At 40.8% G+C, this 16,282-nt stretch overlaps 1 protein-coding gene across 2 annotated transcripts in view; it reads right to left on the bottom strand.

Moving 5' to 3' along the window:
* The window catches only part of LOC139478679 (dystrobrevin beta-like), a 173,257-nt gene that overhangs the window by 33,006 nt on the left and 123,969 nt on the right, over window positions 1-16,282 (bottom strand). For both annotated transcript variants that reach the window (XM_071261245.1, XM_071261244.1), the window contains one exon: window positions 4,052-4,137. In XM_071261245.1, the coding sequence (XP_071117346.1) occupies window positions 4,052-4,137 (86 nt within the window). The remainder of the gene's footprint in view (window positions 1-4,051; window positions 4,138-16,282) is intronic.

Here is a 16,282-nt window from a genome sequence, read left to right as displayed (position 1 = left end):
ATGATAGCAAGAACCAAGATCTGATTAAAAGAGATTGGTGCAGATGTTAAACACTATGTAATTCCAACAGCCACACATTAGCAAAGACCACAAGCATCATCACAACAGATCTGGATTCAAACTCACAATTCTACCCAGCCTGTGCCCCAAAATTAAGAATTTTGTTCTTGGAATGCAACTAAAGAAGAGGTTTTGGTTTGGTTTGGTTTGGTTTGTTGTTTTACGCTGCACTCAGCAATATTCCAGCTATATGGCGGCGGTCTGTAAATAATCGAGGCTGGGCCAGACAATCCAGTGAGTGATGTCATGAGCAACGTTCCACTCAATTAGGATCGATGACATGATTCAACAAAGTCAGCGAGTCTGACAATCCGACCCTGTTAGTCGCCTCTTACGACAAGCATAGTCGCCTTTTACAGCAAGCATGGGTTGCTGAAGACCTATTCTACCCCGGATCTTCACGGGTCCTAAAGAAGAGAGACAAGCACTGAAAACAAGACTATCACCTCATAGATACAGACTGTGTTCCCTTTACAGAGCCATTAAGGCTGGGACAGCAACCACAGGCAGATTTGTCCATAAAGACATAAATACAGTCAAAAAACAAGAACCACTCTCTTTGAAACAAATGCTTAGCCAGAGTAATTGCCTCAATTAAACATGGTACAATAACCTTTAAACATACCGCAATTAGGCCCAGACTTAAGTTCTTCACTTGCAAGTGCGCTTCCATAAATATTTAGTGATCACATGTTGAAAACAACAGTGGAAAGTGTGTTTTTTAAGGTATTTTACAGCGAGTCTGATGAATGTGGCTTCTGAAACAAGAAAGCATTCTCCCATGATTAATAGACCATTTAATTCAGGTTTAGCGGGGTTTTCATCTCTTCCATAAATATTTAGTGTAGATAACTCCGTTCAGCTGCGAAGGAATCATTTACCATATTCGACGTAATAAGTGCTCACGGCGATATTTGCTAATATATTGGCTAGTGAACAATCCCAATTAGCAACTCTTCTGATTGATCAATGTACAAAAGACTTATTTATTCGTGTATAATATGCACTCATGTGTTATATGCACCCTTATGGTCAATTAAATTCTGGAGAAATATATCTGTTGTACATAAACATTTCAGACTGCCAGCATAAATTTATCTTTCAACTTTTTTCACCAAAATAATATTCTAATAAGAGCCCCCTATTTCTAATTTTAAGAGCGCCATGGGCGCTTATTACATCGAATATGGTATAACACCTTTTCTATGCAGCTGAAGGTGAGGAGAAATGGGGTTTAACATCGCGTCCTGGATTATTGCACTTATATAGCGACGTGCCTGTACATGTGTGTGTGTGTGGCTGCTTGTACTAGTCCGGAATGATGCCGATTTATAGTGCTAGCCCACTGAGATACCATGCCGCAGTTAAACATGAATACCCCACTCAGACACAGTATAGTATACTGACTCCGAGCCGACCAGTCCTAGCCCCTAATTGCCGAGTGCCAGGCAGGGAAACAACAATTACCATCTTTTAATGTCTTTTGGTATGGTGCGGCAGGGGATAAAAACCTCGATCTCTCTCTCCAGTTTAAAACTGCATCAGTAACAAAACACGTGTCAATGATGACTAAAACGATAAAAAATCCACACCTGTCAGTGCCTGAAACTCATCAGAGTTAACAGAGAGCCTGAAGGGCCAGCACATGTCAAAAGCTGTAGGCCCAGTGGAAAAGCTGTAGGCCCAGTGGAAAAGCTGTAGGCCCAGTGGAAAAACTGTAGGCCCAGTGGAAAAGCTGTAGGCCCAGTGGAAAAGCTGTAGGCCCAGTGGAAAAGCTGTAGGCCCAGTGGAAAAACTGTAGGCCCAGTGGAAAAGCTGTAGGCCAAGTGGAAAAGCTGTAGGCCAAGATGAAAAACTGTAGGCCCAGTGGAAAAGCTGTAGGCCCAGTGGAAAAACCTTGTGCCCAGTTGAAAAACTGTAGGCCCAGTGGAAAAACTGCAGGCCCAGTGGAAAAACTGTAGGCCCAGTGGAAAAGCTGTAGGCCCAGTGGAAAAGCTGTAGGCCACGTGGAAAAACTGTAGGCCCAGTGGAAAAGCTGTAGGCCAAGTGGTAAAACTGCAGGCCAAGTGGAAAAACTGTAGGCCCAGTGGAAAAGCTGTAGGCCAAGTGGAAAAACTGCAGGCCCAGTTGAAAAACTGTAGGCCCAGTTGAAAAACTGTAGGCCCAGTGGAAAAGGCTCTGTGGTGATAGATGAAGCCTATACATTTGTCAAGGAACTTATCAGCTTGTAAAACATCTTTGTGACAACATGTCACACACCATTTGATAAACCTACTGTTTATAAATAAGAGAGTTATGTTTATTACATTATTTGAATAATGCATTTATACCTTAATAAGGTTTGATTTTGATGAATTTTTTTAAGCAACCACATTTATAATGTCCTGATGGAGATTATTGGCAATTTTATGATTTCCTTATAGGGCTGCCCACTAAATGTGCGGGAAAAAGTCAATAATTTTAAATCTATTGATAAAATGTGATAAATTGAAATGAAATACATATTTTCAGAGTTTGAGAAAAGTGATAGATAGATTCAATACATGAGTGATATGAGTGAGTGGTAGGTTCATGAAACTATATGACATTTTGACGCGGCTACAGTGTGGTCGGTACACCGGCCTGAGTTAACACAGTGTTCCCGCTGGTTTTTGAAACTGCCAGTCCTGGTTGACTGGCAACTCTAAAAATTACCAGTCCCCACTAATTTTTGTCAGTCCCAACTTTCAACAAATAGAAAAACATATCAAAACGACAAATAAAAAAACATAAAAAATCCTTTAACATGACATCATCTTTGCAGTAACTTAGTGAGATCTACACATCATTCACACAAAGTCCAGTCACAAATTTCTCCTTTTTTAAAATATTTCAAGACGAAGTAGCTCAAAATATATATTTAACCTCGAAGCAAGGCAAATTGTTATTTCCTTGCACTAAAATTGCCAAAGGGAAACCCTGATGGTGACGGACAAGCTGACTTTGTGCGAAAAATATACTTATATGAATATTGCTGATGTTTTGTCCGACAACAAAGATTTATAAGGATGCATGGTTAACGAGCGGAGTACTTTGAAGATTGACCTCGTTTCACACAGCAGTCTTTGTGTTATGATTCACTTACCATGTTTTTAGCTTACCGTATTTGACGTAATAAGCGCCCCGCTCTAATAAGCGCCCAGGGCGATAATTGCTCATATATTGGCTAGTGAACAATCCCAATTAGCACCCCTTCCGATTGATCAATGTACACAAGACTTATTTATTTGTGTATAATATGCACTCGTGTGTTATATGCACCCTTAATTATGGGAAATTAAATTCTGAAAAAATATATCTGTCATACATAAACAATTCAGGCTGTCAGCATAAACCACGAAATTTATCTTTCAACTCTGTTTATGTCAAAGACAGTATTAGAAACTGCAAGCTGTAAGGGCCTGCTGAAACTTAAAACTATCAGCCCGAGAACAAATATGTCCGTCTTGGGCCTACGGGCTGTGTCTCTTTCGGACACTGACACCCGTGCATACCTGTATACACTGATAATCAATCTCATTAAAATCAGACCTTAGTCCTCACTATCGCTAAACAAAGATCTGAAGACATCCCATTATGGGTCACTTCAGAATGACCTTTCATCCGAACCAATCAGAGCGTCGCTTACCAGATCATGAAAGTGACAGTCGGAATGTGATTTCTAATCATACAACCTCGAAAACTTTTACACGGGGTATTCCAAACGATAGTTACGGGTTTAACGACTGAATCCATACAATCTAGACCATCTATTAGCCATCTTTTAGCCAATTTGAAATTAGTGCCGTAAAGCATGAGAAAGGTGCCTTCTGATTGGTCATTCAATTGGTCGGTCAAAGTTCGTGCAAGGTCGGTCTGAAGTGAACCATAATGGGATGTCCTCAGATCTTTGTTTAGCGGTAGCGAGAACTAAGATCTGATTTTAATGAAATTGCACTGATAATGGGCGTACCTGTTTTTGGCTTCCAGCTGGGAGATGAGTTCTCTCTGTGCCTTGTTGGTGTCGAGACTGAAGTTGAGCTCGGATGGACTCTGAGACTGAAACCAAACAAACAACCATCAATAGGTAAGTTTGAACACACTTGAACATCAGGAAACCTCCAACCAAACTCAGTCTGTAAAGGAGTGAGTGAGTGAGTGAGTATGGTTTTACGTCGCTTTTAGCAATATTCCAGCCATATCACGGCAGGGGACACCAGAAATGGGCTTCACACATTGTACCCATGTCGGGAATCGAACCCGGGTCTTCGGCGTGACGAGCGAACGCTTTAACCCCTCGGCTACTCGACTGCTCCTGTAAAGGAGTGAGTGAGTGAATACTGGGTTAACATCGCTGTAGCGGAATATTAGAGCTTGTCAGTTCGGGAAGAAAAACAAAAGTGGTGCAGGTCAGAGTGTCTTCCACTTTGGTGAAACCCACAAGCACATCTAATGTGCTGACAAACAAAAGACCTAAAAGAGTGAATCTGGATTTGAACCCACTGCCAGCAGATTCTGGCACAGCTAAGGGACACAACTCTGCATGGAGAGTTGCAGTGAATGGCTGAGTGGATTTTACATTGCTTTAAACAGTATTTCAGAAATATCACCACATGTCAGCCCACTCACTCACCCAGTGTTCGAGAAGAGGGCAAACTGATGAACGTGTTGGCAATCTAGGAATATCCCCCTGAAGACTACAGACAAGCAAGGCAGTAGTGACTCACGCTAGATCTATAAAACCACTAAACACAAAACGTCAATGCCAGAGAATAACCAGTCTTGATTATTCAATGAAACAGATTCTGAGCAAAAAAGAGGTGAAAATTATCTGAAATGATCGCTGAAAATCAGTGATGCCCAAGATGTGCTTGTGATAAAGATAAACATGTCCTGCCCTGCCATAGCAACCGCCACTCGTAAAAAAACATTAAAAAATTCTAAAGCCAATTTATAACTTAAAAACCCCCAGATGTTTGTTAAGTCTTTCATTTGTGCGACCTTGAGTCGAATATCTGAGGCAATACTTTACAAGATATTCTTGTCCAAATATTTGCACAGGGTCCACCTAGTATTTACAAGAGACAGCATTACCTGCCTGATCCAGTCAACCATAGGGTAAGTTACCGCGATGTTCTACACCCACATCAACATCCAAACAGCGCCACCTTGTTGGAGGCAGGATACGTACACATCATCATGCAGGACAACAAAACGAATTTCAAATGAAAATCAATGACACTCCTGTGTAGTTTGGAGCTAATTTGCTGTCATCAGCATCCGAATCAATCCTTTAGAGAGAAATGACAATAGCTTTATGCAATATACATGGCGATTTCTGAGCCAACAATAACAGAAATGTTGGGGTGAAATTGATGTTTGTGCACCAAACTAATGAAATCATAACACTGAAGAGGATCACATGAAGCTCTGCGAGTGAGTGACCGATGAGTGATGAGTGAGTGAGTGAATGCGTGGGAGTGGGTTGTTGAATGACACTATTCAAGCATTTGTGAATGACCTAAAAAAATGTCTTAATTGGGTGACTGAGTGCATGAATGCATTTTGGCAGAGAAATTGAGTGAGTGAGTTGTAATGCCATTTTAAACACTATTCCCAATTAATAGTGATGAGAGGGAGATAGAGAGAAAGAGAGAGAGAGAGAGAGAGATAGACAGAGCAGAAGAAAGAGAGAGAGAGACCAAGGGAGAGAATGAGAGCAAGAGAAACACACAGAGACAGACAAAAAGAGAGATAGACAGTGACAGACTGAGAGAAACAAAGAGAGAGTGAGAGAGAGACCAAGAGAGAGAGACAGACAGTGATAGAGAAATATAGAGAGAGGGAGAGAGCAAGAGACAGACAGTGACAGAGAGAGAGATAGAGCGAGAGAGAGATAGAGCGAGAGAGAGAGAGAGAGAGAGAGAGAGAGAGAGAGAGAATAAACATTCTTCAGAAGCATCCTTATCCTATCCCATTAACCTGATTCAAACAATAATTATCAACAAGCTCAAAATTCAACCCTTAATCCCCTTCATTCCATCATCAATATTATTCTTACCGGAGCAATAACACGCTGTGTCAATCAATACTTAACACATACTGTAATAGTTATTGAAGAAATTTGCTTTCATTCAACAAATTGTTTGTCAGTCAATACTGTAAGTCATCTCCATGGCAACCCTTCTAAACAGGTATCTAAATATACCATTAGCATGATTTCCCTACCTCACAGAAGTTAGTCAATCAAGCACTAATGTGGAGTCCCCCGAGATGAGGATGGATAATACTGGCCTAAAAGATTAATGTAAATTAATACTAACCTGTAGCACTTGGCTGATAGAAGCAAACATTAGCCACAATGGGTTAAGTCACATGCAACACAGGCATCGCCAGGTACGGATAAGTGACGCAAAATGTTTCGACCATAAATTCAGAGCAGAAATCTTCCATGAAAGTCGTTAAAGAAACACTGCAGGTATTTTCTGAACACACTGCAGGTATTTTCTGAACAAAGGTTACCAACCCGGGACAAATCAATGGCAAAGATCTCAAAGATGCTTGAAGATAAATATTTGCCTCTGACCTCAAACAGGATTCTTTCCATCAATCGAAAATCAATAGTGGTTAAAGATTATGGCAAAAACAGGAACCAGACAGGTAAATGTGTTGCATTGAATATTACTGGCTGACCATCCTCGGAGAAGATGAAGTGATGCAGAGAGAGAGTGGGGCGGGATGTTGTTCTCTAGACAGGATGACAGGAGATGGTTCCATCTGTAAAGGACATCTTGGTCTGATCAATACTAGCTACTGCTGAATTACACTATAGGTCACACAAATGAATACCTAGCACTTTCATCAGGCAATTATTGTCATGGCTGATGCAAGTTATTCAAGCATTAGTCGAGCATTTATGAAGGACACAAAAAATCTCCCTGCAATATGGGTAGGGCCTGTCTTGGTGGGGTTGTCCTAGCATTTAGTAGTTGATGTTTGTTGAAAGGACAGCGTTGGTGTACAAGCAATAGGGTCATAAATATTGTTGAGGACTTGACTGGACAGAGGGAAAAAAAACAGACATGGCCTAGACATAGAATGGACCAGGAAATATATAGTAGATGTGGTCTAAACAGAATGGACCAGAATTTTTTTATAGATGTGGTCTAAACACAGAATGGACCAGAAAAAACAAAAACAGACATGGTCTAGACACAAAATGGACCAGAAACTAGATAACAGACTTGGTCTAGACACAGAATGGACCAGAAATTATATAATAGACATGGTCTAGACACAGAATGGACCAGAAACTAGATAACAGACATGGTCTAGACCCAGAATGGACCAGAAAATAGATAACAGACATGGTCTAGACACAGAATGGACCAGAAATTATATAATAGACGTCATCAAGACACAGAATTGACAACAACAAAAATAAAAGACAGGGTCTAGTTAGGCTTGAACTGGAAGACAACATGGTCTAGACCTGTCCAGAAATAGACTGCCAAATAATAGACATGGTCTAGACACAGACTTAGACAAGGATCCATAGCTATTGACACAGACTGGTCCGGACCAACAGTTTGTGTAAAGCCCTCTTACTTCTTTTCTCCTGAAATTCTCTAAACTGACGTCGTATTTTTTGTGAAATAAATTAATTAACTTGTTCAGTATCCCAAGCAAAATCATAATTCATCAACTTTAAAGTTTCAATACATAGTTGACTGCAACCAAATACTTTGTACAGATTTTCTGAGCTTTTTCCATACAAAACTTCAACTGACCAAAGGGTTTATTATTCTGAGGCATATCTGCACTTTGTATCCCAGGGACCATGGGCTAGCATCAAATAAACTCAATACATCGTCCGAAGGGAATGGACACTTCAGAAACATGTTGTGGACTTGTATGGAGCACATGATTTAATGTACCTCTACATTACCCTGAGATCATCCTAACATCAATAAAATCCTCTGTGCAATTACACCAGCCATCAATATTCAAGATCTATGTCCTGTAACCAGGAGCTGTCGTCAAACAGCATATGTCATACATGACATGTCATACATGGTCATCAGATACGTAATTATGTCCGCCACAGTCTCGTTTGTGGTGGGGAGAGCTATAGCCTGTAAGAATCTTGTCAGAGGCAGTCTTACATCAACACACACTTCATCAATAAAACATCAGGGGATATGGCAATTCTACACATGGAATCAGATGTGAATAACATGGGTTATACACCAGGCATGTTTGTGAAGAGATGACGTGTTTGTATGTATCAGGCTGTGTATGTGTCTGTCTGTATGTATGGCTGTCTGTGTATAAACGTGTGTATGTCAGACTATGAAAGTGTTTGTGTATAAGTGTCTGTGTGTAAGTCTATGTAAGTGTCTATTGTGTGTGTCTGTGTTCGCGTCTGATAAACGGTTGGGTGGTGAGGTGTTTTTGTTTTGTTTTGTAACGCCGCACTCAGCAATATTCCAACTATATGATGGTGGTCTGTAAATAATCAAGTCTGGAATAGACAATCCAGTGATTGACATCTTGAGCATCGATCCACGCAGTTGGGATACGATGCAATGCATCAACCAACTCAGCGAGTCTGACCACCCAATCCCATTAGTCGCCTCTTACAACAAGCATTGTAAGTCACCATTTACAGCAAGAATGGGTTGCTAAAGACCTATTCTACTCCGGATCTTCACAGGCAGGGTGGTGAGGTGAAACAAATTGAGCTACAATGTTCGTTTGTTGTTTAACGCCACACTCAGCAATATTCCAGCTCTATGATGGCATGAATAAATAGATAATGGGGTCTGGACCAGAAATCCAGTGATTGACATCACGAACATCAATCTACTCAACTGGGATACAATGACATGCATCAACCAATTCAGTGAGACTGACCACCTGAACCCATTCTCGCCTTATGATAAGTATAGTTGCCAGTTACGGCAAGCATGGGTTGCTGAAGACCTATTCTAACCCGGATCTTCCTAGGGATTGAGCTACAAAGAACAATAAGTCTCATCAAAATCAGGAAATATAGAAAATGTCCCAATGCATCTGTCTAGACTCCTCTGTGAGGGTGTGAAACGAGAGTGAATGAGCATGACCATTATGACAGAGAATTTGTCAAAACAACGCCACACAGAGAAACACGCACTAAAGGCAACAGACGATGGAGATCACTGAGATATTCAAGGACTTCGCTGCTAGTAGCAATGTACGAGCAGGACCCAAACAGGCCATAACTAAGGGAAAGCCTTCTTTGTTTCTTTCACAAACTGGGTGACCCGTGAAGATGCGGGGTAGAATAGGTCTTCAGCAACCCATGCATGCTGTAAAAGGCAACTATGCTTATCGTAAAAGGCGACTAATGGGATCGGGTGGTCAGGCTCGCTGACTTGGTTGATGCATGTCATCGATCCCAACTGCGTGGATCAGTGCTCGTGATATTAATCACTGGATTGTCTGGTCCAGACTCGATTATTTACAGACCGCCGTCATATAGCTGGAATATTGCTGAGTGTGGCGTTAAACAACAAACCAACCAACCGACCATCACAAACCGGGTCTTATATAAATTTGATCTTACTTGGGCTTGCTAAACTTATTGTGTAGATAATTCAAACAAAATGCTGACATACCAAGTTTCATCTGATCCATGTGCTCATTTTCCATGTGTCAAACCCCTGCCCTAATTGTACACAAGCCACGCTGTTGCCTTAGATTACGTTTTCCGGTGCTAATTGATGTCAATAATTTTATTTACCAGGACCTTTTTTGCAGCCTTTTTTCGTAATGTAATTTCTTTAGTTAACATCGTAGTCACTTTTTTATGTGTTCAACTTTGACTTTTGCAAACATGTCATCCATGAATTACATTGTTGTTGCAACCTAAACGTAAATGTTCGCCAATATTCATTTCCCAACCTTCTCCCATGTGGTGTATTCGGCACAAATTGACCACAAATGAGGTTACTCTAGTAACGCTATGAACAAGTTAATGTCTTACCAATAATCTATTTAACATAGGATAGCGTAAACTTGTTGGGATAACTCACTTGAAACTGTATGTTAGCAAAGATTTACCTCCTATAAGAACATTAGAAAGACTTGTCATGTTTCAACTAATGTCCTGCCATAAAAGGCAACTATGCTTGTCGTAAAAGGCGACTAAGGGGATCGGGTGGTCCGGCTCTCTGAGTTGGTTGATGCATGTCATCGATCCCAATTGCGTGGATTGATGCTCATGATGTCATTCACTGGATTGTCTGGTCCAGACTCGATTATTTACAGACCGCCGTCATATAGCGGGAATATTGCTGAGTGCGGCGTTTAACAAACAAATGTTCTGACTTCACATGCCCCTTAAAGGCTCACCCATGGGGACCGGGGTAGTAAGAGGTGACCAAATTGGAAACTCATGGGGATTAGAATTTGTCCCGAGCAACATATGCAGGTCGTAAGAGGTGACTTATTGAATGAGTTGGCAAGGGCGTATCCAGGATTTTAAAAAGGGAGGGGAAATTGTCTAAATCATACTACATTTTAGGAAGAGAATGTATGGATGTCAACTTCTTTATTATGAGGAACACAACGTTTCGGAGTATATGCTTACTCCTTCATCAGTTGAATCAATGCCATGACGCAGACTGCATATATAGGTTTGTTTGTTTGTTTGTTTGTTGTTTAACGCTGCACTCAGCAATATTCCAGCTATATGACGGCGGTCTGTAAATAATCGCGTCTGGACCAGACAATCCAGTGATTGATATCATGAGCATCTATCCATGCAATTTGGATCGATGACATGTATCAACCAAGTCAGCAAGCCTGACCACCCGATCCAGTTAGTCGCCTTTTACGACAAGCATAGTCGCCTTTTACGGCAAGCATGGGTTGCTGAAGACCTATTCTAACCCGGATATCTTCACGGGTTGTACAGGTAAGGACAACAAAATAATAAGACAACAAAAGGTGCATCACTTCTAAATGCTTTTCAAAGACCTGATACTATATTTGGTTTTCAAAAAGGGGTAAGGGGACTTGGTTGAAGGTGTGTGAATGTACCCATGACAACGTGGATCGTTGTTCATAACATCCACCAGTGGATCGTCTGGTCCAAAATATACTTTATACAGACTGATGTCATGAAGCTGAAATATTGCTTTGAAATAGTGTTTTGTTCAACAACAATCACAAACAAATGCACACAATCTTCAATCTTGTAGCATCTGATGAATTATTGAACATGGTGTAAAAACCGAAACATTTCTCAAACCATTTCCAGTTCCCAAGGCTTCCTGTCAGCTTGCCAAGTTCACACCATTCTGTACTCCAAGCTAAAGAGTTCCTTACTTTTTAATGGCACGCGTAGTATAGACTTTGTCAGCTGTATTACACTCGATACAGACACAACATAAATACCGGGAATAGATGATTTTCTTGTACGAGAAACCCTTTTTATCACCTTCATTCTCAATGCCAATGGATCACAATGCCAATGGATCACAATGCCAATGGAGCACAATACTAGTGGATCACAATGCTAGTGGATGACAATGCCAGTGGATCACAATGCTAGTGGATCACAATGCCAGTGGATCACAATGCTAGTGGATCACAATGCCAGTGGATGACAATGCCAATGGATCACAATGCTAGTGGATCACAATGCCAGTGGATGACAATGCCAATGGATCACAATGCTAGTGGATCACAATGCCAATGGAGCACAATACTAGTGGATGACAATGCTAGTGGATGACAATGCCAATGGATCACAATGCTAGTGGATCACAATGCCAATGGAGCACAATACTAGTGGATCACAATGCTAGTGGATGACAATGCTAGTGGATGACAATGCCAATGGATCACAATGCTAGTGGATCACAATGCCAATGGAGCACAATACTAGTGGATCACAATGCTAGTGGATGACAATGCCAGTGGATGACAATGCCAGTGGATCACAATGCTAGTGGATCACAATGCCAGTGGATCACAGTGCTAGAGGATCACAATGCTAGTGGATCACAATGCCAATGGATCACAATACTAGTGGATGACAATGCTAGTGGATGACAATGCCAGTGGATCACAATGCTAGTGGATCACAATGCCAGTGGATCACAATGCTAGTGGATCACAATGCCAGTGGATGACAATGCCAGTGGATCACAATGCTAGTGGATCACAATGCCAGTGGATCACAATGCTAGTGGATCACGATGCCAGTGGATCACAGTGCTAGAGGATCACAATGCTAGTTGATCACAATGCCAGTGGATCACAATACTAGTGGATGACAATGCTAGTGGATGACAATACCCGTGGGTCACAATGCTAGTGGATCACAATGCTAGTGGATCAAAATGCTAGTGGATCACAATACTAGTGGATGACAATGCTAGTCGATGACAATACCAGTGGATGACAATACCCGTGGGTCACAATGCCAGTGGATCACAATGCTAGTGGATCACAATGCTAGTGGATCACAATACTAGTGGATGACAATGCTAGTGGATGACAGTACTAGTGGATGACAATGCTAGTGGATCACAATACCAGTGGATCACAATACCCGTGGGTCACAATGCCAGTGGATCACAATGGTAGTGGATCACAATACCAGTGGAAACCAATGTTAGTGGATCACAATACAAGTGGATGACAATGCTAGTGGATGACAATGCCAGTGGATCACAATGGTAGTGGATCACAATACCAGTGGAAACCAATGTTAGTGGATCACAATACAAGTGGATGACAATGCTAGTGGATGACAATGCCAGTGGATCACAATACCAGTGGATCACAATGCCAGTGGATCACAATGCTAGTGGATCACAATGCTAGTGGATCACAATACTAGTGGATCACAATGCTACTGGATCACAAAACTAATGGATCACAATGCTAGTGGATCACAATACTAGTGGATCACAATACTAATGAATCACAATACTAGTGGATCACAATGCTAGGGGATCACAATACTAATGAATCACAATGCTTGTGGATTACAATACTAGTGGATCACAATGCTAGTGGATCACAATGCCAGTGGAATAAAAGACTAGTGGATCACAATGCTAGTAGATCGCAATGCTAGTGGATCACAATGCCAATGGATGACAATACTAGTGGATCACAATGCTAGTGGATCACAATGCTAGTGGATCACAATACTACAGTAATTCTCTCAACATAGCTCTTAAGCCTTACCATTTTGTCCTGCCATATGCTTTACTCACCACTATCTTAGACACCATTACCAAACAAAGTAACATATTCATATCTAAGTCTTCATTTAGTTCTCCTAACACTTAATTACCATTGTCTGCTACCATACCATCATATACAGAATAAACGTATCAGTAATATCTCACAAGAATTTTAAGAACCATCTTCTTAAAGACACATCACTGCCTGGTACCATACCATCATATACAGAATAAACACTTCAGTATATCACACAAGAATTCTTGGAACCCTCTTTGAAAAGACTCTACTCTGTCTGGTACCGTACCATCATATACAGAATAAACATTTCAGTATATCACACAAGAATTCTTGAAACCCTCTTTGAAAAGACTCTACACTGTCTGGTACCGTACCATCATATACAGAATAAACATTTCAGTATATCACACAAGAATTCTTGGAACCCTCTTTGAAAAGACTCTACACTGTCTGGTACCGTACCATCATATACAGAATAAACATTTCAGTATATCACACAAGAATTCTTGGAACCCTCTTTGAAAAGACTCTACACTGTCTGGTACCGTACCATCATATACAGAATAAACTTATCAGTAATATCACACAAGAATTCTAAGAACCATCTTCTTGAAGACATTTCACTGTCTGGTACCATACCATCATATACAGAATAAACATATCAGTATATCACACAAGAATTCTTAGAACCCTCTTTGAAAAGATTCAACACTGTCTGGTACCGTACCATCATATATAGAATAAACGAATCAGTATATCACATATATCTAAGAACAGTCTTCAAAAGACTTCTTTCTGTGGTCTAGGTGATATAACTAAATACAAAATCAATCCTTTCCAGCTTCTCTGTGAACACCTAAACACTCACCATCTTGAGACACCATCACTGAAACCACACACAGGTAAAGAAACGGGTATCAGCCGAGTAAAGCAAGTAAAGGCGGGTCCCTTTCACACCCTGGTGAACACCCTCACCAAGGCACTCACACTCATCAATACAGCTCGTATCAATTTCCGGCAGTAATCCTGGCCGGCTTCATGGAGTAATAGCATGCAGTAATCACCATGCTAGTGTTCTTGTCAAGCCATTGTTATTGTTCAATACTTCGTATCATCCATACGTCAGTGAATACCACCTTAGTCATTGACAGATGCTCTGTGTCCATGTGGCCTTGTGTATCAATGTCTGAACGGTGGTCGAAGAGTCTTGGGTTTTATAAGCTGATTGAATCACTTGTGTTTATAATGCTGTCAGCTTGTGGTACGATCGCTTAATCTACTTTGTGGTCATTACACGTCGACACTGCACACGGAATAAACATTGTTTAAGTTGGCCAGATTATAGTCTCCGTAAGTATTGCAAGGCGAAACTTATGAATCTCTTGTTATACAACATTCACATTGTTTCCATATCAGAAGCTCACTTGATCTCATAGCTTGGTCAAAACTACTGGGGACGTAAACTGATGTTATAAATTCGGATGCATCCAATCTGTTTTATCTTCTGCAACTATCCAACTGTCCAATCCGTTTTATCTTCTGCCACTATCCAAATATCCAATCTGTTTTATCTTCTGCCACTATCCAATCTGTTTTATCTTTTGCCACTATCCAAATATCCAATCTGTTTTATCTTCTGCTACTATCCAACTATCCACTCTATTTTATCTTCTGCCACTATCCAACTGGCCAATCTGTTTTATCTTCTGCCACTATCCAACTATCCAATCTGTTTTATCTTCTGCCACTATCCAACTATCCATTCTGTTTTGTCTTTTGCCACTATCTAAATATCCAATCTGTTTTATCTTCTGCTACTATCCAACTATCCACTCTATTTTATCTTCTGCAACTATCCAACTATCCAACTATCCAATTTGTTTTATCTTCTGCCACTATCCAACTGGCCAATCTGTTTTATCTTCTGCCACTATCCAACTATCCAATCTGTTTTATCTTCTGCCACTATCCAACTATCCATTCTGTTTTGTCTTTTGCCACTATCCAGCTATTCACTCTATTTTATCTTCTGCCACTATCCAACTTTGTGAAAGGAAATGGCCATTTACAAACCTGAAATTCTTAATATGTATCTTGACAAAGTTTCAAATCATATTTCCAAATAATCCAAACTTTCATAATCATTACATGTCACTCCTCCCACAACAGGGCAAGATTGAATAAGCAACCATCAGTAATGATAGATAAAAAACACTTGATTCAACACAATATCCTAAACTTTAACTGAAAAGCACTTCAGCAGATCACTATATCATGTTCAGCACTTCAGCACTAGCTTCAGCAGATCACAATATCATGTTTAGCACTTCAGCAGATCACAATATCCTGTTCAGCACTTCAGCACTTCAGCAGATCACAATATCCTGTTCAGCACTTCAGCAGATCACAATAACCTGTTCAGCACTTCAGCAGATAACAATAACCTGTTCAGCACTTCAGCAGATCATAATATCCTGTTCAGCACTTCATCAGATCACAATATCCTGTTCAGCACTTCATCAGATCACAATAACCTGTTCAGCACTTCAGCAGATCACAATATCCTGTTCAGCACTTTAGCAGATCACAATAACCTGTTCAGCACTTCAGCAGATCACAATATCCTGTTCAGCACTTTAGCAGATCACAATATCCTGTTCAGCACTTCAGCAGACGACAGTCCTGTTCAGTCCAAACTTGTGAATTAGAAATTCCTTCTGTCACCCAACCTGGAAATTCCACTTGATTCCGGTCACTTCCGCGGAATTCCCCTCTCCCCAACTGTCATGAATTATTTGTCTACCTCACACGAGCGATCCGCCCACTGCGTGACTTAAGCCAGTCAAGCAACTCAGTGAAGCACAACCGCACATACACATCTTGACAAAACATGTGTGTCTGTGGTCTGCAGTCCCCAAACCCCTTCTATGTCCATTCA

Source organism: Haliotis cracherodii, unplaced genomic scaffold, assembly GCF_022045235.1.
Source record: "Haliotis cracherodii isolate W230 unplaced genomic scaffold, xgHalCrac1.p SCAF_4, whole genome shotgun sequence".
NCBI classification, from domain to species: Eukaryota; Metazoa; Mollusca; class Gastropoda; order Lepetellida; family Haliotidae; genus Haliotis; species Haliotis cracherodii.
The sequence above is the reverse complement of the archived record's forward strand: the minus strand, read 5'-3'. Positions and strand labels throughout refer to the sequence as shown.